Genomic DNA, 24,105 nt, shown 5'->3' with positions numbered 1-24,105 from the left:
AGATAAAGACAAATAACCTTTCCAGAAAAAGCGCTGAGTCTGAGAGCAGAATTATCTGGATTAAAGGGTATCAGGACACAGTAGAATATTTTATTCAAAGTTCTGAGAGAATATAGCAGTCGACCTAAAATTATATGTCTCTCAAATCTGTCTCACAAGAATAGGTGTGAACTAAAGACATTTTTAGGTAAGTCAAAACTTTACTAACTACCAAATCTTAACTAAAGGAATTTATTATGGATATGTTTGTAAAAGGAAATGTAATAGCAGGGAAGTCTAAGATGTAATAAAAATAGTGAATAAATAAATTTGAAAACCATGAGTCTGCCAAACCTTACATGCATAAATAATAGTATTTACAGATTTGTATTTTTTAAAGATTATTTTAAAGACAATTAAAATATTGAATAATAATAATGTTACTCAAAGGGTGAAATATGAATTAATGTTTTACATCCTTGTATAGCTCAAGAAATGGATTCAGATGAGGAAAATGAAGCACAGAAATGTTAAGTGACTTGTCCAAGCTCACACAATTTACCCTAAATTCCTCCTTTTGTCCTAATGACTTTGTACTAGAAAAAAATTGAGGGCACCAAATGGAGATAGTTTCAAATTAAAAATTTTAGGTGCTGTCCTTGGCTGACTACAAGATAATGGAAAGAGTTGGTTTTCTGTCCCTCATTTTCCTCATTTAGGTAATAAAATTAAAATTATTACAGAAACCAACATGATGAACTCAAGAAGATGAAAAGTGCACTTGTTCCAGCAGCTCATATACCAAAATTTTCATACAAATATTGAATCATTATGTTGTATACCTGAAACTAATATTTTGCTGTATGTCTGTTATAACTCAATGAAAAGAAGGAAAAAGAAGCTAAAAATTATGGTTAGTGAATTCACTGGAAGTAACAAAACCAATGAGGGAACATCCATGAGGAACAGCCTCATCTTCCAGGGTTCTGCTACCTGATTCATACAACTGCACTCACTAAGAAAGGGCAAAGTGTCAAAGGAAAAGAATGTCCATGCCAAATACCACAAAAGCAGATGGTAGAAATTAGAGCCACAGCCATAGCAAAAGCCTCTCTCCATTCTTGGCATAAAGTACCTAAGATATCTCTATTGTGATTTCTTTGGAGAGTATTCTGCATTGTGACATCTTTAAGACTGCTGTCACAGTAGAGCTAAATGTTTATAAAATAGCCTATATGCTAAACATGCTTAATTCAACTAAACAAATCCCTTGAAAGTCTGCCAGGAGGAAAAAATCCATCAAGAATCAAGAGAGCTGAAATTCAATTACAATTCTCCGTGATCAGATGGACCCTTGTGTTTTGAAATGTTTGTTTCACATTAATGATGGCATTGGGCTGATTGAGCTAACTAGGTGTGTTATGTTTGATATAATTGACTGTGAAGCCAGCTGGTTTTCAATAAACTGTGAGTAAAGGGTCATGGTAATGTCCCTTTATGTGACAAGGAATATAAGGGAATGGAAACAAAGTGTGAATAGAGTCTGAGGAGAAAAGTACCAAGCAATAGGCAAAAGAGATACAAGGATGCAAGCAAAAAGTAGAGAATAGAACCACTGAAAAATAAATTACCTGTTTTCAGAGGGAACTAATGAAATCTGTCCTTTGCACAAATCTGTCCAACAATGCGTCCTCTAGCTCAATCAGTTAGCATTAATTTAAATAGTTGAAATACAACCAATTATCGTGCAGTTACTAACATAGAATAAATGAATGAAATCACATAGGAATCTTATGATTAAAAATAGATTGAAATGTAATTTGCATTTTCAATCTTGCTTTTCTGTTTATGAATCAGTGACAATGTAGAGCTGCTATTACATCATTAATGAGCTTTTAAGATTCCTCTAATTTCATACTTATTGATTTTGCAGTAGTCTCTTCTTGGATTCTTATAATTCTTATAAGATTTTTATAGTCATATTGTAATGACTAGAGATCTTTCTACACCTAAAAGCTAGCCTGAGTTTTTCCTATAAAAAATTTTGAAATGAGAGAGAACTTATTTTTTTTTTATTTTGGACATTCCCTATACTTGAGATACATTTGCCAGTGAGAATGTAAAGGAGACATATATTTATCAGACATGCTGGTTCCTTTCTTGTTCAATTAAAAATCAGCTGAGAGAATTTTACAGGACAAAGCAGATGGATTCACTTAAATAATTTCCTCCTTGTAGTATTGTTTATCATTTCTCTTTGATTGTCCAAAGTTCCTTGTATCTTGACACACATTTTTTCATGCTCTCGGGAGCAAGAAATCAAAGACTGAATTACTCAAAGGACTTGGAATTTTAGAATTTCTTAAAGATATATTTTATTTTTTTATTTTTAAATGTTTTCAGTATTTTATACTATTCAAAGATTTATATTTCACCAGCTAAGTTCTGGAGTCTCTTAAAATTACTCAAATATAAAATGAAGATAAACATATTTGAGAGAATGTATATTTACCTGAATCCCTTCACCCGTGTGTGTAAATGTCTGGGTGTGCAAGATAAAGTTGGATGAGATTTCAAATGCCATGAAGTTCCTTAACATTAGACATGATTACACTTAAACTACCTTTGAAAATAATCTGTTCTTGAAAACTTGAAAGAAGGGCCTTTCTCCCATTTCTTTGGAGTATCCTGCTGCTCTGAGTCCATTTTGTTTGTAGGCTGTTCTTTCTAGGAGTATTTGGTTATTATCTACACTTATATCTCTCCATGTGCTCATTTCCTATGATAGTCTCTTTCTGTTTTTAAAACTTTAAATAAACTATGATAATGCACACTGTGAGAAATAGTAGTTTGGTTTTAGGAAAAAAGCTGTGTGTTTAGTCCTTATCTTCTCACCTACAGAATAAAAACATCCCCCCTTTTTATGGCTGTTGCCAAGACTCTTGCTTGTTAGAAGTGTTCAAAACATGTAGACTCACATACTGCTGAAGCAATGTTCTTCTCCTCTGTTTCAAGGTTTATTTTAAATTTCATCCCAGGGAGTAAATTTGGAGTCTTAAATGTCTGTTTATTTACTTAAGTATAGTTAATCCATGAGTTCTAAAAACTCTAATTGTTGAGTGTAAGAGAGAATTTTATTTCTCTGAGAACATCAGCTGGCATCTACTAAAAATTAGCAATGAAAAGAAATCACTCTTCTTGTAAATGGCCTTCAGAAAGTAGGTTGTGTCAAGACAGAAATGTGCAATGTTTCCACAAGCTTTGAAAAAAAAGTGGCGGACACTTGTCAAAAAACTCATAATTACCTATCAAAAAGGATATGCTTAATGCAGTGCTTATCAGGAGTCTCCTTTTTTAAATCTACAACAAACCTGGCGTTGGCCTGCAGCTGGAGACAGGCTTACCCAGCAGCCTGTATGAGTGCGTCCCCTGCCCCTCTTCTTCCTCTTTGCCAAGCAGAAGTCACACTGACCTTCTGACTGATCCTCTTGGTAGGTCCCTCTTTTTAGGACGTATTCTCCCCAGTGCGTGTTTAAATGTCTTTACTTACTTCAACAGACCTCTATTCCTTACACTGCGAGCATTTCTGGCCTCCTCTGGCCTCTACCCTCTGCATTATTTTTCTTTCTATCACTTAAAACTGATGGCCGTCCTTTTCCTCCTGCATGTCCTCCTTTTTTTTCCTTCAAACTCCTTTTTTCTTCTTTTTCCATTCTTCTCCTCTCTTTCCCCCTTCTTGTCTTCTATTTACTTTCCTTTTTTAATTTCTGTCTCCTCCCAAAAGAGTGGAAGCTCCATGAGAACAGGAACTTTTTTGTTGTTCACTATTGCCTTCTTAGTCTCTGGAACAGGGCACGTAATCAGTATTCATGAATGGACAAAATCATGGAGCTACTTTGTGCAAATACCTGGGTAACTTTTATGCCGCATCATACCCCCATCCAGCTCCTCAATGGTAATACTGCTTTTTTTCAAAGATATATGGAGACTCAGCTGCTATAATCTAACAAATAGTCTGAATAAACTAGTCCTTTTCAACCTTTTTATTTTTCACACCAGAGCACATGTGAATCCAGTGTTGTATAGCAGTTGAGAAATGGGAAGGGATGTAGAGCTTGTTGAAAGTTTTATGTCCTTTATTTTATAAAATTGTAATAAAATCTAATTAGATTCTAATATCATTTATGATATAAATCGAACATTGTAGATAACATTAAAATTAAATTTATTTTGTGGCTTCCAAATAAAGCCTCTTCTTAAACAAATATACAACCATTAGTATTTCACAGGGTACCTATAATGCCCTTGCTGCACCCAATGATACTTTGGTTGGGAAACTGAGATAAATATTTAGTGAAGTAAATGTTCTTTTGGCTTAAGAAATTAAGTGATGTGAAGTTTTGTCAGTATCTTTGGTAAACTAGCTAAACTTTTCAACAGATGTAGAAATTAAAATTAAACCCATAAGACATATCATTATACAAAGCGATACAAATGCTACATAGCGAATAATGTTTTTTTTTTTTCTTCCTTGGCAGTCTCTGTTAGAAGTATGGGCTAATAAGTCACATTTTACAAGAATAGCTGACCCCCCTCCATACTTGCCTGTTTACTAGCAGTGTGACCCTGGGAAGGTTACCTAACCTCTCTGGTTCTAAGTGGTTTCAGTTAGGTATAAAGGCAGGGAATTGGTCAGGAATCAGCAATAGAAATACTGAAAAAAGGACTAGCAGGGGTTGCTAGCCTCCACACCTCCACACTGAATCAAAGGAAGAGTATGATCTCTTCTCTTTTAAAGCAAAACAAAAGAAATAACAAGAAACTTAAAAATTACAAAAGCTGTTCAGCAAGCTTCATATTCCTTTCAGTGGACCAGGCAACTTTTGGGTGTGACAAATAAAACTTTGGGAAGTAAGGGATTTCGGAAGCAGATGAAGCCAGCGGCCAGTTCACCCCATGTACTACATACTATATTCAGTGATTTCCCCACAGTGGTGAGAAATAGAAAACAGCTTTTACTGATTTCATTTCCTTTGCTTTACTGTAGATTGTTCAGTTATAATCATGAAGATCAGTAAGCAGGTAGTTTGTTCAGGAGCTATTTCTCTCTTTTCTTCAGTTTTAAGGGTCCACTGCTTTCTCTATGTTTGAGAAAGAGGAAATTCAAAAGGCATTGTCCCTGTGCTCAAAGATCAGCACTTGGAAATCGAATCCAGTGCTTTGTAAAATTTTCACAGTAGAGAGTAAACAGTTTGGCACAAATATCCACACTTCAAATTTAAGCTTGAGGCCTATTGTTTGATCTGAAAGGGATCACGTATTTTTCTTCAGAAATTACTCTGACAAAGTACAGTTTCATACCCAAAATAGTTGTTTTGCTGAAAACATGGATGATTAATAAAGTTAACTGACTCTCAAAAACATATCTTCCTAATTTCAATATTTCAAGCATTAGATGCCTGCCAAACTCTGTCCGGGCACAGTAATATTTAAAACAGTACTGATTCTTCTTCTAAAAATTTCACAACCCAAGAGAAAGCAAACCAATGAGAAAAATTTAACCATTATCCGATGATGTTAGATTGACAAGAAGAAACAAAAATAATATCCCTCTGTCCTGAAGTTACTCCAGGACAGGCTTTCACTGAATTTGCCAACACTGCCACCAGTTACTTTCAGGAGGATTCATTCCTCATGTTCCGTGCTGTGGAGACACCCCTACTGTACATACACCCTATCTCCAGAGGAGGCCAGCCCCGCGGCCTGAGTACTCTTGTGGTCCTTATGAGTTAAAAGGAGTCCATGGCCAAGTGTAAGAGTTGCAAGTTGGAATGCCAAAGACATTTATTTTGACTTAATGACTCTCTTTGTTTCTCAGGTGCCCTCACTAAAATTTCACCTCTTTCATCGCCCTGTTCCTCACCTCTCCAAGGCACTCCAGCCAGCAGTCCAGTCAGCAAAATTTCTACAGTTCAGTTTCCAGAATCTGCCGACACAACTGCCAAACAAGGCCTAGGTTCTCACAGGGCCTTGGCTTACACTCAGAGTGCCCCGGACCTCTCTCCTCAGATACTCACTCCGCCTGTTATATGTAGCAGGTAAGGGTTGTATGTTGTTATTAACTGGAGTTTAATAATCAAGTGAATACTATTTCTCTGCTAAAGAACCCTCACCCGCAGTCCACTTAACTATGTGAATGTTTGCCAGAATCGTTTACAAGGAAGTACAGGATAGTGTGATTTGTGTTGAATAGGGTATAATAGAAACAATTTTTCAGTGATTTTCTATTGAAAGAAAGTTTAGTCTCTATGGCCATACAGCTAATCTTTGGAGATAACATAAATAATTAATTGTATATTTTGTCTGCTTACTGGTGGAAAAATGTTAAGCATATATATTTTTAAAAATCATATCAAGTAATTTAACATAATTTGATATTTTGTTGGAATATTTTTTACTTGTTCTCCAGGGAGGATTTTATATTGATTTTAAAGGTGCTTTTATCTTAAGTTTGCAATTCCCATTTTAACACTTTAAAAATGTGCAAATGACACATGGCACTTTATGGCTGAACTCAAATGGGTCTCAGAAAGCATAAACTGATCTATCATGTTAAAATAGAATTACAAAGTGTTGTCTTTCCATAGAGAGTTAGGGAGGAAAAGAAAGGCCTAATAGGATAAGAGTAGTTATTTTGCCAACATTGTCACTAAGAAAGAAATACCTCCTCTTACATAGAGTTGTTCTTCAGGAATAGCTTCATCTTAAACAGTTAATCTTAAAGCATTAACTATATGTATTTAAGTAGAAAAGAGTTGAATGTTTAATAAAATATAATCACCAGAGTGCCTTGAATGAAATGCTCTTTCTTTTCCGTTAGTGAGGATAGCCATTTGAATACATGAGTCATGTGTTGGTCTTCTGATATCGCATGTTGTTTCACAGACCCCGGTTTGATTAATGTTTTTAGTTTTGAGCTTTACAAATTTCATTTTCAGAGCCTTTCTTTGTAAACTCTACATTAAAGGAATGTTTTTCTTTTTATCTTTTTTTTTTTTTACTTACTTTCTTTACAAATATTTGTAAAAGGAAAAAATCATTTTTGCTTGTTTGGCCATGACCAGAGTAAAAAGTTATTCTATCACCCAAAAGTTTCCCTCTCTATGACAGCTTTTTTAATAAAATAATTTGCGTAGGATATCAATCTTGTCTTTTCTGCCTCCAAAAAAGAAAAACATGATCTGTGACAAAGCAGACACATACGCACGTATCATATTTTCCGTTGAGTGATTCACAACACACGTGACTTTGTTAAAAGTGCTGAGAAGCCCCGCAAAAGGAAGACCTCTTGATTTGTGTTGCATCTAACACTTTCTGAGTTTATTTGAGCAGAAAACGAATTTCTTTAGTTTACACCCAATAATTGCCCATGGAGCTAGTGTTTTCTGGCACACCCTTAAGAAATGTTTTGGGGGTATGCGGCCTGAGCCAAAGTGAAGCCCAGTAGAGTGCCAGCATGAAGGACACCCCAGGTTTCTAGGGAGACTGCCCCACTGTGGACTCCGACCTGTGTGATGTGAGTTGCCCAAAGAAAGGAGAGAGATGTTCAGAAAAGACCTACTGCTCACATAGCTTTTCTCATCACAGTGTAGTTTTTGTATTTTTAGTAGGAAGAATGGAATGGGATTTTTATAAAAAAGCTTTTGGAGAAAAACAAGGCAATTTCACTGCCTACTTGTTCAGTAATGTTTATAAATCCAGTAGTGTGTGTTTTATTTGTTTGGGCTTTATAAATCTATAATTCAAACCATGTTTTATTATTGCCTTCAAGGCAGCCACCCATGTAGGCACAGAGAGCTCCAGAAACACACGACTAATTATTGTGGTTTCCCCTGCTGAACTCGAAGGGTTTGGCGTTGAATCCCAGTCTCTTGGCTGCTGTAATGTCTATGCAACAAGCTGTTTTTTTGGCATAAGAGGTAGTATGTTTGAACTACTAATTTAAATGTTTCTTTTAAGTATTATCTTGCAATGAAAAATCTTAAAATTAATGAGCGCTGCTTCTACTGAGTTGTATTCAAGAATGTAAAGCACATCATTGGTATCTGCTTTCTTTTTTCTTTGGTCCTGTCATTTGCTTTTGATTCCCTAAATCACTCTGTTGGGATTTCATAATGAGAAATAGTTTGTGTGCGATGCTTTTTCACTTACCTGCAGGTCTTGAAAAATAAATTAACTTAGGATGAAAATACTCTCTAACTAGAAAGTGTTTATCTCTACTACACATATAAGCACAATTCAGGGAAAGAAAAACGATGAGATACTAAATTGTAAACCATCCCTCCTTTTCCTTTTAGCATGAGTAATCTGTGGTAAATCACAAACAAACCAACCCTCAGAAACCCTTTGTAATATTAGGCAGAAGGAAGGACACCAGAAACAAAAATGCAGAATTAAAATCTAACCATGAAGTCTCTAAATAAGATAAGTAAGAGGGGAAACTTGCCAGGCTATTTGTGGGGTCACTTTTAAACGTATAATACAGTCAAATCTGTTGAGGAAGCAAAGTATTCTACATCCTCCAAGCTCCTCTCTGTAAGATACCACCCCTCGGGCACCTTTTTTCTCAGTTACCCTCAGTGTACCCCTGGGGCCTGTTTTTCTCAACTGGCATCCTGTGCAGTCATTTTATATTCAACCTTCATCGAAATCTACTTTTTCTTTCTTCATTTTCTTAGGACCTTAACACATAATATAAATCTGAAAAGAAAAATTTTTGAGGTGAAAAATAAAATTCATATACTGTTATTCTGTTTTCACTCATACAGTCTTTTCTTTAAGGGCTCTTTACACATAAAATGTCTGAAGCCATAGAAATAAATCTAATAATGAGGTTTTTACACAGATACAAAGGGGTTCCATTGGGGGAGATATTTTTGACCAAAAACACATTGGCACCTCCAAACTCAATACTATAAGTAGATAGCAGACTATCCCAGGGTCCTCTGCATACTGTAACAACATTTTGCTGGTAGTTTCACTTCCAGAGTGGTCTAGAGTATCGTGAAAGAGGGCAGTGGAATGAAGCTTCTGATCCTTTGTATTGATTATGTTCTCAAAAGAAAGAAAACAGTATACTGCATATCAGCATCCATTCATAAAACAAAATGAGCTTTTCCCTCAAACAAGTAGAGGGTAGAAACATTTGATTATTGTTATCTATCTGAATGTACACATAGATGGTGTATGCCTACGATTTTTTCAAAAGAGGAAATACTCATATACTGTTCCAATATTTCTCAGCTGCGGCAGGCCATATGCCCAAGGCAACCCTTCGGACGGGCCCCTGGAGAGAAGTGGCACAGCCATTGGGACATCAAGCAGAACAGGTCATTATTATTTGAATTCTATAAAGTGGAAATAGCTTTACTTTCTTTTTTCTGATCAAAAAGATAATGTATGTGCCTGATTTTTTACATGAGAGATTTTAAAAGACAATAAAAGAAATCAAAATCATTCCTAATTCTACTGCCTAATGTCAATCATGGGCAAATTTTGGTGCAGAGCTGTCCAAAATGTTTCTATTTATCTGTACCCAACATATATATTTTTAAATAAGAAGATGTTTTATACCATGCATAGAACTATATGGAAATGTTATTTTATCTTGGACTCTAGAGGTTCATCCATTTTAGGTTACTCTCTAGAGATCTCCATTGGAGACCAACCCTGAAAGATGACCCTGCTTAGATCACTGTAAGCTTGAATGGGACAGAGTTTTTCCTTGAGGCAGGATTATGGAGAGGATAAGAACACAGCCTTCGACCCAGCTTTATATGCTGATTCGGCTACCTGGAAGTTTGTAATCTCTATGTGTCAGTTCCTTCATCTGTAGAATGGGAATAATAATAGAACCTACCAAACAGGATTGTTGTAAGAATTAAATTGCTTAAGTCATGTAAATCCTTTATTCTAGTATCTGGGTGACTATAAGTAGTATTTGCTGACATTTGTATAATTATAATTATTATTATTATTGATGTAATTAATCCTAGGGACTTGCTTTTGTTAGTGCTAAAAGTTCACAAGGTTGAAAAACATGGCTTCTATGAACTATAGATTTTGAGGGATAGACTTCCTAAGAATGGTGTGGTGAGGGCAAAATGGAGACAAGTGTACTTGAGCAACGATAAAAAATGTTATAAAAGAGAGTGATTAATATCTTAAATATCTCTTTCAGCATTTCTTGGTACATACTCAATAAATAAATACTCCTGTGACAGTGGAGTTCTATAGCAATATCCGAAGTCAGGGAACATAAGGAAAAATGAAAAGGAGAATTATCTTTGTGGCCATTATCTGGCGTTGCAGCATTCTAATGACACAGGGTATCCCCTTCTCTGTTTTGCTGACCTTTTCTGATTCTATTGGGCCTGGTAGAATAAGGGGAGTATTTCCCTACCTTTGTGCTCTCGTGTAGAACTATGGCTTTTGAGTGAGCTTCTTTATCTTCTCTGGAAATGCTGGGATTAGAACTTGTCCATTATATTTTCATTCTGTGTTTGATTCTAACATGGAAGCAGCTGCATGAGAAAGATGGAAGAAAATAGGTCCTTGGAAAAGTCCTATAAGATACTCCCAATTGGAACAGGCTACATAACAAAAGCCGTTATTCACTAGCAACTTAAGGAAAATTGGTTAGTAAATGGATGAGGACATAGAACCACCTTAGAATATCCAAAGCTATCTTGAAAAGGGTGAACGAAATTAGAAGGAATACATTACCCAAGTTCAAGACTTACATTATGGTAATCAAGATAGTGTGGAGCTGGCATAAGGATCAGCAGAGGAGATCCAGTAGAATAGAGTAGAAAGCCCCAAAATAACTCACACCACAAGGGTCACTGAATTTGTAACAAAGATGACAAAGCAATCCAATAGGATTGGAACAAAATGAATTTCACTCCCTCCTTCACGTCATATGAAATATTACTCTGAGAGGGAGCATAGACCTAAACGTAGAACAGTAAACCTTCTGGAAGAAAACACAGGAAGATACACTTTGTGAGTTAGAGGAAGGCAAAGACTTCATAGGCTATCAAAAGCAATAACCATAAAGGAAAAAAAGAAACTAGACTTCATCAAAAGTAAATATTTCAGGAACGAGGGTCGGACTTCATGAATTCCAATTCAGGTGGCAAAATTTACCAGCTGTGTGTCTTAGGCAATTTACTTTTTCTTTTAGTGTCTCAGTTTCCTTCCTGCAAAGTGAGGATAATGGCAATACAGGAATGCTGTAATAACACCTCCCTCACAGATGTGTTGAGATGTTTCAGTGTGTTAGTACAGGTGAAGTGCTTTCGATGGTATCTGGCAGACAGCAAACACTGAATAAACTTCATTCAGGCACCTTATTCAGCTGTATGAAGCTTTTTGAGGTTTTTGCCCCAGGACCAGGTTTTTCAGACATTAGACATTACCTGATTGGTCCTCTAGTTAGTACAGTTAGTGTTGATCGAAGTGGGAAACAGTGGAGGGAGGTAGATAAGGTAGGAAGCCACAGATTGCTAAGGATGGGGCCTGGATAAGTACTATCTCCCATTCTCTAAACACATGCTATTGTCCCATGTTCTAGGGACCACTTTGTTCTTGGGGGTCAACTCAATTTGTGCCACCCACGTACTCATTCTAGAGTTAGTGTTTTAGTCAGCTACTCATTAGTTTAATGTGTTGAGGGATGTATAAAGGAAAAGGAAATATAAAGTCATGGAATTTTTAAAAGCTTTAAGCGACCGATCTAAGCATATTAGTGAGGACTTAATGTCATATAAATGAAGTCATAATTTTACCTATTTTACTGGGGAAAAAAATGTATGCCTTCTCCCATCCTACGGTCCTATGTTCTTGGTGTATAAAAGTTCATGAAAGCAATAGTTCCCTAAACACTGTATTTGCCATATGCATTTTAGGAATATTCACTTAAATGGGACCCTTTTCTGTTGCAAGTTTCGTAACAAGCTGTTCCCTTTCAATTTCAGATGACACTGCTCAAGTTACCTCCGATTATGAAACCAATAACAACAGTGATAGCAGTGATATTGTACAGAATGAAGATGAGACCGAGTGCCCCAGAGGGCCGCAGAGGAAAGCATCGGCCTGTCGCTCCTACACGCCTGAGGCCATGATATTTTTGGTAGCTCCATATCACTTAACTCATTTGTTTACTTGAGAAATCAGTTTCTGTTACAGAGATTGGCTTATAAGTACATCTCCGAATCATCAGATTTACAGATATATCTCATTGGGATTTTACATGCATTAAAGCTCTACCCATATATTTGAATATAATTTTTCATATGATATTTTAATGATCCTTTGGTACTTCAATGATTCTTTTCCTTAGTGAATAAAAATATAAGTATTCATCTCCATAAATGATTATAGATATTTCTTAACCCAATCTAAAATATAAATATGCATGGGAAAAATGAATGTAAAATAACATTTTATAAATATCAGTCAGTCAACAAAGTGAGATGTTTTAGTTCTTGGGACATGTGCTGTTTTCAGGGTTTCTTTCTTTTTTTTCTTTTCCTAGCACCTCCTTGATTTAGAAAGTGTGCTGTGAGCCAGTATTTATTTTCTTTTTTGTGTTTGTTTTTCTCCCCTTTGTTTTTTCCCCCTCCACCCTGTACCTCCCTCCCACCAGCATTCCCCCACCATAGTTCATGTCCATGGCTCCTACATATAAGTTCTTTGGCTTCTCCATTTCCTATACTATTCTTAACCCCTCTGTCTATTTTGTACCTACCATTTATGCTTCTTATTCCTTGTACCTTTTCCCCAATTCTCCCCCCTGCCCCTCCCTGCTGATAATCCTCCATGTGATCTCTATTTCTGTGATTCTATTCCTGTTCTAGTTGTTTGCATAGTTTTTGTTTTTGTTTTATAGGTTCTGTTGTTGATAGTTGTGAGTTTGTTGCCATCTTACTGTTTGAATTTTTTATCATCTTCTTTTTCTTAGATGAGTCCCTTTAACATTTCATATAATAAGGGCTTAGTGATGATGAACTCCTTTAACTTGACCTTATCTGGGGAGCACTTTATCTGCCCTTCTATTCTAAATGATAGCTTTGCTGGACAGAGCAATCTTGGATGTAGGTCCTTGCCTTTCATGACTTCAAATACATCTTTCCAGCCCCTTCTTGTCTGCAAGGTTTCTTTTGAGAAATCAGCAGATGGTCTTATGGGAACTCCTTTGTAGGTAACTGTCTCCTTTTCTCTTGCTGCTTTTAAGATTCTCTCCTTATCGGTAATCTTGGTTAGTGTAATTAGCATGTGCCTAGGTGTGTACTTCCTTGGGTCCAACTTTTTTGGGACTCTGAGTTTCCTGGACTTCCTGGAAGTCTATTTCCTTTGCCAGATTAGAGAAGTTCTCTTTCATTATGTTTTCAAATAAGTTTTCAATTTCTTGCTCTTCTTTGTCTCCTTCTGAGACCCCTATGATTTGGATGTTGGAACATTTAAGTTGTCCCAGAGGTTCCTAAGCCTCTCCTCATTATTTTGAATACTTGTTTCTTCATTCTGTTCTGGTTGAATGTTTATTTCTTCATTCTGCTCCAAATCATTGATTTGAGTCCCAGTTTCCTTCCCTTTACTGTTGGTTCCCTGTACATTTTCCTTTATTTCACTTTTCATAGCCTTCACTTTTTCCTCTTTTTTTTCAACCATACTCAACCATCTCTATGAGCATCCTGATTACCAGTGTTTTGAACTCTGCATCTGACAGGTTAGCTATCTCTTCATCACTTAGTTGTACTTTTTCTGGAGATTTGATCATTTCTCTCATTTGGGCCATATATATTTTTTGTCTCAGCATGCCTGTTCCATAGTAAGGGGAGTAGCCTTAGGTATTTGCCAGGTGGGGGGCAGGGGCAGTATTTATTTTTATTTTCTTTGTTTTATTAAATCAGGTTTACATCACCGCTTGCTACCCATTAAAATATCCTTTAATAATGACTTATTTTGTGTGTTTAAAGCAATCCTTTTAAAGAGGGCAAAAGCATATTTGAATCAAGTTAACTTGGGGGAAGCAGCAAATAGTAGAAAACAGTGGACTATCAATTATTGCTATTTTCATTTTTTTAATCTGATTTACCATTGATACTTTTAAATCAAAGAGATTTTCAGATAAAATAATTTACATGTTTTCTTATCCTCATTATCTTTATTTTCTTCTGTTTTCTTTTTTTGGTAAATGTTCTCTTAAGAATGTCCTCACTTAGGATCAATTATAAAATGTCTATACATTTATAAATCCATGATTCTTTGGAAACTGTACACCACATGAATTAAATTGAAATCCCTGAAAAATGTGTCTGTTGCCATCCCACAGGATTAGTGCTAATTTTGAAGCAGTAATGCAAATTTGACCAATTATACTAGGATTGATTAATTCCCCTCCCCACTCATGAGTTCTTTTGAGAGTCCAGTATAAGCCAGGAATGCTGATCCCAGAAAATTTTACATAAACGTATAAAGAGGTAAATTTGCATCCAATTTCAAAATGTTCTGAAGCTCTTGAATCTTTATTCAGGAACCCCACAGTAAACTCAAAAGCAGTTAAATAAACTGACAGATTTTTTGTTGTTGTTGTTGCTATAGCTTGTATGAACCAGCAAACAAGCACCTAACAATGCAAACTAATAGTCTGAAACTGCATCAGGACCTTTTCTTCTTAGTTTGGGGCCAATGTCTTGTTCTCAATTTTTTTTAAAGATCACCCATTCACCCTGAAGTTTTAAGTCGTTTATTTCAAGTAAGCTCAGTTGTTTACCAGCATGAATTGCTTTGTAGAAAAACTGTATGTTGTTAAAATGTTTTCATCCTTATTCTAGGACAAACCAATTCTAGCTCCTGAACCTCTTGTCATGGATAACTTGGACTCAATTATGGAACAGCTAAATACTTGGAATTTTCCCATTTTTGATTTGGTGGAAAAAATAGGAAGAAAGTGTGGCCGTATTCTTAGTCAAGTAAGAAATGCATTCATACCTATGACTTTAAATGTAGAAAAAACATGCCTTGGTTGGTTACAGTTCTGTACACACTTGATACCAGGTAGGTATTGGGTTCAGAAAGGACATTTTAGTACCCAACATTCTGTAGATTTCTTCGTCATTGGTTAACAAAAGCAACTGGAAATTCAAATGAGTAAAATACCGTATTCTGTGACTAAAATATATATTTGGGGGAAAGGACAGATATACCCAAGCAAGAGAGAGAAATGATCTAAAATTCATAGAATTCAGCAGAAGAAAACCTGACACAAGTCCTCAAAAGAGGAAGCGCTGATTTATTATAATTATTTTCATTGACTATTTTCTAAATTTTTTAATATTATAGTGCTTAGACCTTCTCAAAACTAAGATATGCAGAAATATCTATCCCCCACTGCTATACAAAACTCATCAAATAAACTTCTCCATGTTTTAATATAGAAACAACCTTTATGTATCACAAGAAATATAGAATGCAAATTATAACTACATAACAAGACTTTTAATATTTTTTCCTTTAAACTATACTATTTTCAAGATTTCCCGAATCAAGAAACATTTGTTTCTCTGAGAGAGAAAAAATACAGAAATTAAGAATTTGAATGTTCTCAATAAGCAAAACCTGATCATAAACAGGATAAAGTCTAAACTAAAATGGCCCTTATTCTTTTATTAGGGGGTATTAGTCCCATTCTTCTCTTCCATTCTCCTCACTGCTAAGCAACATATTTCATGCTAGATGATTTAAGGACAGGTTTACAGGTAGCCATTCCTCTTTGTATTTTAATATTTTAAAATAATTTTAAATTAAATATACTGGCAATACTGGTTAATTAAATTATATAGGTTTCAAGTGTACATTTATACTGGTTAATTAAATTATATAGGTTTCAAGTGTACATTTCTATGCTACATGTCTGTATATTGCATTGTGTGCCCACCACCCAAAGTCAAACCATCTTCCATCACCATATGTTTGACTTCCATCACCCCTTTTACTCCTCACTATGCCCCAACCCCCTTCCCTCTGGTAACCACCATAGTGTTGTCTGTATCTGTGAGTTTCAGTTTTATATCCCACCTGTGAGTGAAATCCTATGATTCTTTGCTTTTACTGACCTATTTTGCTTGGCATGATACCATCCCTGTTATCACAAATGGCAGCATTTTATCCTTTCTTATGGATGAGTAGTACTCAGGGCAGCCACTTTTCTTAGTCCACCTTATCCTCATGCATCAGGGCTCCTCCTGGGAGGTTTTATATTCCACTTTCCAAAACCTGTTGCAGACTGTGACCCTGAGGAAGTGACTTTTCCTGTAAAAGTGCCACAGGAAAATGTGGCGGTAGCCAAGAGGTCTTCTCTTTTACTGGAGAGAAAAATCTCACCTTGTTTTGTACTTGATATATACATCACAGGCTCCCCGGAAATCTACAATGTACTTTTTTCAGTAACTTTGATGCAGAAATTTTTTTAAAATCTCTATTTTACAGAAGAGGACTGAGGCTTCGAAGAGATGTACTGTTCATCTACAACCACAGGGTACATATTGGATCCATGATTTGAATGCAGATACATCATATTGGAAGTCCACCTTTTTACCTTCTTTCAATTGCTTTTTAGCTCCTATGAAACACATTCACTTATTATATCTCTTAAACTCTCCAAATGTAGAGCAAGCAGAAAAGGGGTTATGATAGCAGCTGGTTTGCAGCACTAGTGACAGCAAACAGAGTTCAGAGCAGGTACCCATCTCCCCTCGAAGTTCTGTGAGCTGCCGGTGGGGGAGGGTGGAGCTTGACCTGAGAAAATTAGTCACTAAGATTTAGACAAAATTCATTCATGTATTTTTCCAGTCATCTTTCAAAACTAAAATAAATACATACTTGCATGATCTTTGTTATGTTACTATTTATTTTATTTGTTTACTTATTTATTGTTTATTGGTATGTTTTATTTTTCTGGGTGAGAGTTAATTTTATTTTTTTTTTGGATTTATTGTTTATTTTTTATTGAATTCATTGGGGTGACATCATTTTCCCAAACCATACAGGCTTCAAATGTGCAACTAATCAGACATCATCTGCACACTGCATTGTGCCCCGACTGCCCCAAGCAAAGTCTCTTTCTGTCCCCATTTCCCCCTATCTGCCCACCTCCTCCTACCCCACCCCTTTCTCTCTGGCTGTCGTCACATGGTTGTGTGTGTCTGTGTATTACATATATATGTTTCTTTGTTAATCCATTCATCAATAAATCAGCAAACAACAAGTTGTGGTGAGGACGTGGAGAAAAGGGAACCCTTGTGCACTGTTGGTGGGAAGGCAGACTGGTGCAGCCACTGTGGAAAGCAGTATGGGGTTTCTCAAAAAATAAAAAATGGAACTGCCTTTTGACTCAGTGGTCCCACTTCTGGGAATATATTCCAAGAAACCCAAAACACTAATTCAAAAGAATATATGCACCCCATGTTTATTGCAACATTATTCATAATAGCCAAGACATGGAAGAAGCCAAAGTGCCCATCAATAGATGAGTGGATAAAAAAGCTGTGATATGTTTATACCGTGGAATACTATGTGGTTGGAAAAAAGAAGAAAAATCTTACTTTTTGCAACAGCATGAATGCCTGGAGGTTATTATGCTAAGTGAAATAAAGCTGCCAGAGAAAAACAAATACCATATGATCTCACTTATAAGTGAAATTTAATGAACAAAATAAACTAAGAAAACAGAAACAGACTCATAGATACAGAGAACAGACTGACAGCGTAAGAGGAGAGGGGCTTGGGGGCCTGGATTTCACTGTCTATTTTTCAGTTTACAAAACTGTAAACTTTTTGGAAATGCAGCTGTATTTGCACTGCTAAGTAGAACTTTGTGGGGGGTTTTCCCTTTGATTTGAGTTTATAAGGACAAAAATCATGAAATTTTACTGTGTAAAAGGCCTATTTTTTTTCACCTTAATAAAGAATTTAAAACAGCTGAAATGAATTAACTTGAACATTCCAAGAAATCACCTTTTGGCTGAAACTACACAGAAAAAGTCTTACTTCAAACGACTTTAAGAGAGAGACATACATACAGTGGAAACAAGTCAGTCTCAGATACTGCTTGCCTTTTTGATCATTATCGTGTTTATTTTAATAAATTTGAAGGGATATTATTCAAATTTTGGAATAGTGCTTACGTTTTTTAGTTACCAATATTTATCTGGTTAATGGTGTTGTTTATTTGTGAGTTTGGATTATTGATGGTTGATTTTTAACAACTTCTTGGTGAAAATTCTTCTGTTTTAAAATCATACTATGAAATATGCTGTTGTCTTCATTTTTTAAATTCACCTGTCAAATGTTTAAAGAAAATAGGAAAATTTAGTTATTTGCAATTCTAATAGCATTGCTTTGCAAATATTAGTGGTAGGATTTGAAAGTACAAAATCTGAAGACAAACTTCTTGGCTTGAATTCTGGTTCTCAGAAGGTGTCAGCTGTGTGATCTTAGACAAGTTACTCAACTTCTCTGTGCCTCAGTTTCTTCTGCTTTCAAATGTTAATACTTAATTATACCTACTTCAGAAGGTGTTGTGAGGATTAATTATATGCAAATAACTAATATATGTAAATATTTAAAGCAACCTTCTCACTTATTAATGCTAAATTTATAAGCACATATATGTGCATGTGTGTGTATACCAGTAGTTGTTATTATTGTTAGTGTTATTGAAATAATATGTATAGTCAACCTCATTAGGTATTTACAAATAAAAACTCAAATATCATCTAAAGCAGCAGTAAAGGGGAAATAACTCAAAGAAGAACTGGCTTGAAATATTACATAAACCATAAATTTCACTTTCTATTGCATTTTTAAAGAGAGGAGTGGGAATATTATATTACACAGAAAAGGGTACAAATTAAATATACTTGCCATTCAAAGTAAAAACAAAACACAGAAGTTAATATACACATCATACACTCTGTTCCCAACCAGCAACTATAGTGCTCCTTTTAAAACACATCACTTTCCTGCGCTATTGCGTTCCAGGCTCCCTACTGTACTCAGAGTGAAAGTCCTTCTACTGGTCAGTCTGGCTGTCAAACACCAAGACTGCACCAATCCCGGCTTCAGTTCTGCTTCTGTCCTTATTCATTCTGTTTTAGCCATGCTGGCCTTGTGCTGTTTCTTGAATATAGCAAGCAAACCTCATGGCCTTTGCACTGGCTTTTATTCTACATGAAAATTCTTTCCTTAGATATCCATGTACCTCCTTGCTTCACGTGTCCTTTAATTCTTGCTCATATGTCACCTGAATATAACTATCCTAACCCCCATACTTCATAAAGTACCTTTTGTGTACTCCCAATCCTCCATCCCTGATCCTGTTTTTCTCTTTCCATATGACTTACATGCAACTTTCTGTCATAGTACATACTTTTCTTAGTATGTCTGTTGTTTACTGCCTTCCTGTAGTAGACCTTAAGCTCCATGAAGGAATAGATCTTTTGAGATACACACACACACATACATGTGTATGCTTCATATATCAAAAGTTGCCTAGATCATAGTAGGCACTGAATAGATACTGAATGAATGAATTTCTTTTTTAAGTATGTATATATGTATCACATATATAGGGTCTGACAAAAATAATGTCCCTTTTTTATTGCCAAATCATAAGCATGTAATTCTGTAACATAATATCACACTCAAGTATACCGTATGACATTTTAGGTGAAATGTTCAAATTAGAACTAAATTATTAGTCCCATATTACTACCTACAAATCACACTCAAGTAGCAGTTACTTCTGCTGTGCATATCACATAGTGATAAACATTGAATATATAATTTTTAAAATGTTATTGAATTTGAATAAATTTAAAGATAATAACAAAAGATGGAAATTTAACTAAGAAGATGTGTCAAAGATTTAGAGGAAATATTTCAAGATAATTTTATGAAGGAATGCAGATAAAAATGATGAGTAATTCTTTTATAAAATCTCCCGAATTGTAACCAACACCGCACCTTTGTGACCTGAAATAAGGTCACTTTATAAGGAGCTGTGTTCTACTCTGCCATCAGAATAACTATTTTTCTCCTCATAACCTTCTTCTGTCCATTTATCCACTTTTCCTTCATCATGTGCATTTCAAAAAATGCCAGTTGTATCCAAAGGCATTCACTTAATTTCAGTCCCTAGAGACTCAAATTAAGAGAAAGAGATTCAAATTGTGAGAGCAATTGGATGGAGAACAGATGTTCAGAGGAAAAAGAATACAAGTTAGGAAAAATAGTTCAGACATTGCTATTTATTCTGGGTTAGAATGAATTTTTTTCTCTACATATTTTAGTGAAAACAACCCCTTTTTTCTCTCTCATAATTCTCCCTTATTCTTCACTAAGACACAACTCTGAATCTTTTGTCCTCTGGAAAACTTTACATATATATGGCTTGAATATGTATATATTATGTACATATATATACACACACATATATATGTATATATAATATATAGTATATTATATAATTTGGAAAACTTGAAGCTTTCAGTCTTTTACTAGTGCTTGTACTATGTACTATATAACTAGCAATTTAGTAAATATTCTTTGGTTATTGATATCACACACGATTGAATTGATTGCCTTGATATGTTTCTATAGGGTATACTGATTTTTGGTTGGTTGTTTTTGGGGTGTATGCCTCTACCTTTAAAAACAGATTGTGTACCCATTGTGGCACATAGAAGTCTTCAATATCCTTTTTATTGGTTGTTCCCAATATGTATTTCCACTGGCCGTAAATTAATTTGATTTTTTAAAAATTTTTCTGAATCTTTCTTTTTATATATAATACCCACCCAGGAATTTTTTTAAGGCTTTGTCTTTCTCTTTCCCAGGTATCATACAGACTTTTTGAAGACATGGGCCTCTTTGAAGCTTTCAAAATTCCAGTTAGGGAATTTATGAACTACTTTCATGCTTTGGAGAATGGATACAGGGAAATTCCTTGTAAGTCTAAGTAATTTGTGAAATAATGCTTTAAAAATCCACAGAATTTGCTGTGAGTAATGGGATATGGAACCATTAGCAGCTAACACAGAATTACACATTGTAACATGCCATGTGGCCACACGGCATAGAGATCAGAAGATGGTAGCCTATGTTAGAGCTCTGGCCCCTGCACTCACCAGCCGTAGGAGAGCCTGGGCCTTACCCTCTGTGTGTCTCACTTCTTAATCTGTAAAATGGGGATCACAATATCTGCTTCAAAGAATTAGCATGAAGATTAATGGTGCCTTACATAGGGTAAGTGCAATTGAAGTGTGTGCTAAATAAATCATTAAGTGTTCAATTTATTGCTCATTTTATAATGTATTCCTTTTACTAGCTGAATTCAACTTTTTTTCTAGCATCTACAGAATTAAATCAGTAACTATTGACATGTTCAAGGTAAATGTGGCTCAGGAGAGGGTAGGATGATGGTCTAAGTAATAAAATAGAAAAATAGAAACATCTGGAAGTAGTTGTGGAGAAGTTATTAGAAATTGTTTTTAAATGAAATACATGTGAAGACCAAAGGAAAGGGCACTAGTGTTCAAGCTTATGAACCTTGAATATTGTGAGAAAAAGTTTGTCATTTATAATCATAAATTGGAACACAAAGATGTTAAATTATATTTTCAGTATGTAGCATTCCAGGTAACATCAGAACACATTAAGTAGAATTATCCTACTTGCTAAAAATCGTGGAACTGGAGATGTCCATAAATCCAATCAATGCAGTTGTGAAATGTGTAGAAACCATGTGGTACTTTTAGAAAATAAATTCATAGAGAAATAGTCAAGCATAATATATTAGTTGGAACATGCCTTAGAAATATGTTGTTTAAATCATGTTTTAGCCCTGGCTGGTATGGCTCACTGGCTTGAGTTCTGGCCTGCGAACCAAAGGGTCACCAGTTCGATTCCCAGTCTAGGGCACATGCCTGGGTTGCAGGCCTGGTCCCCAGTAGGGCACACTGGAGAGGCAATCACACATCAATGTTTCTCTCCCTTTCTCCCCACCTTCCCCTCTCTAAAAATAAAAAGTCTTTTTAAAAAATCATAACTTTTAAGTTTTGTATTGCTTTTATGTAATTTAGACTTTAGAACCCATGTCTTTTTGTAGTTACAAAAAACTGAAATAAATAAAAATTAGATGGAGACAGGAGAAGCACAGGTATTTCCAGAAAGAGTTGTTAGTACATTGACCTAGTGATCCATTATTAATATACCATTTATCAAAATACTATGCCCATGCTACATTGGGATGAAAATGCACAGCTGATGATGTACAATAAATAGGAAAGGAAAATGAAGAATCAAATGTACAAATCAGATTTGATCGAGAATATGGGACCAAAATACAGGCAGAATAGAATAGTGGGAGTACAAGAAAAAGGAGCTTAAGAGCACTGGGCCCCTAGCAAAGTCCTGTCAATGGGGCTATGGAAGTTGAGAGAGAGACATGAGGAAGGGGTAGTTTGAAAGGATCTCAAGGTAAATCTTGCTTTCTTAATAACGTTTTCCCAAGGCCCACTCTGGTTGGATGCCAGTAATTGACACGTGTTAGTGGTTTCTGAAAGGTTAAGTAGTTACCTAAATAAACTTTTATAGAAAAGAAGCGGCTGAAACAATAAAGGACAGCAGGTCACCAGACTAACTTTACAAACTAATGTTATATTTCCTAATGTGTTTTAGTGATATAGTCCACTACAGTCAAGCTCCACTGAGTAATTGATGTGATAAGTACTACCATTAAATCATAGGGAAAGTTGAACAGTATTTAAGAGTTAAAAAAAGTTCCCATATTCTATATTTTAATCAATTTTTACATTTTCTTATTACATTTTTATACGTTACAAGTAAATAGATATTTTCCTGAAATAACGGGTACTTCATTTCATGTGAAAGGGCTTTGTTATAATAAACCTACATGTTCTATTGGAAGCCTCACTTTCCGTAAAGGGGATTTATTTGTACCTTCTCACAAGTAAGCTTTAGCTTGATTGGTGATCACTTTTAAATAATAATACCTTGCATACAGTAGGGTTGTAAATTATTACTAGTATGGATAATTATTAAAAGCTTTGTTTATCATTAACTATAATTAGCATATATAAGAATTTATAGTATGTCTACTTTTTAATATTTACTGCTAGAAAACTATATTTCTAACATCTCTAGCCAAATAAATTCATAACTAAATGAAAAAACCTGAGTAACCAAAATAGGGTTAGATTAACTTTAATATGACAGGGACCTAATATTTTTAGAAACTAAATTTTATTATACTTCTAAGTACACTTTTAAATTTTTCCCAAAGAAGGAAGAAAATGTGAAAAGTTTTAAATTTGTACCCAGAATCCTTACTAAAGTTTAAAGAACCTAGATTTTAAAATAGAGATAGATAGGAAAGGAGGGCATGTTTGTGTTTTATAGAAATCTGTCAGTTCTCTCTGTTGACATAGCTAGCTTTTTTCCTGGGAGCCTTTGCTCCTGAGTTGGTTACCAGGGAGTAAATGGTAAGAGCAACAGTGGTATAAAAAATTGGCACAATGCTTGTACGTAGTAGATGACATGTAAATATTTGTTTAATAAGCACGTTATTGACTAGTTAAAAGACAAAGGATTTTCCATCCTGCTTAAGTGGTAGTGACAATGTAATTCTCCTACATCTACACATTTTCTTTCTTTCTCTATGTATACTTCTATTTCTATTTCTATGTATTATTTAGATAGGATTGTTTGCATTGAAAGTGTGAAATACTGCCTATAAAGTCTTCTAGATCTGGGCCTTGGTGTGGAGAACAGGGCAGGAAGCAGTACAGTTCACAAGCTGCAAGTTCCCTGTACCTGATAATGTCTATTTCTCACCCCAGTCAAGCTCCATCAGCACCCTGATATTGCCCGCATCCACCCCATAATGCTGGGTGCATGCATAGGTTTCCTTGACTAGCAATAGCCACGATAATTACTTACATGATAATTTCCTATCTTGCAACAGGGAAAAAAACTCTCAGA

At 35.3% G+C, this 24,105-nt stretch overlaps 1 protein-coding gene across 2 annotated transcripts in view; it reads left to right on the top strand.

Moving 5' to 3' along the window:
* PDE3A (phosphodiesterase 3A) overlaps positions 1-24,105 on the top strand; it is a 277,109-nt gene that overhangs the window by 233,845 nt on the left and 19,159 nt on the right. Inside the window, exons 6-10 of one of the 2 annotated variants that reach the window (XM_036019275.1) lie at positions 5,912-6,077; positions 9,283-9,368; positions 12,018-12,172; positions 14,877-15,014; positions 20,940-21,051. In XM_036019275.1, coding sequence (XP_035875168.1) covers positions 5,912-6,077; positions 9,283-9,368; positions 12,018-12,172; positions 14,877-15,014; positions 20,940-21,051 — 657 coding nt within the window. Of the gene's footprint in view, positions 1-5,857; positions 6,078-9,282; positions 9,369-12,017; positions 12,173-14,876; positions 15,015-20,939; positions 21,052-24,105 lie in introns of both variants that reach the window. The other variant, XM_036019274.1, reaches the window with a different exon arrangement.

Source organism: Phyllostomus discolor, chromosome 2 (assembly GCF_004126475.2).
Source record: "Phyllostomus discolor isolate MPI-MPIP mPhyDis1 chromosome 2, mPhyDis1.pri.v3, whole genome shotgun sequence".
Taxonomy (NCBI): Eukaryota; Metazoa; Chordata; class Mammalia; order Chiroptera; family Phyllostomidae; genus Phyllostomus; species Phyllostomus discolor.
This window is presented reverse-complemented; position numbering and strand designations above follow the sequence as displayed.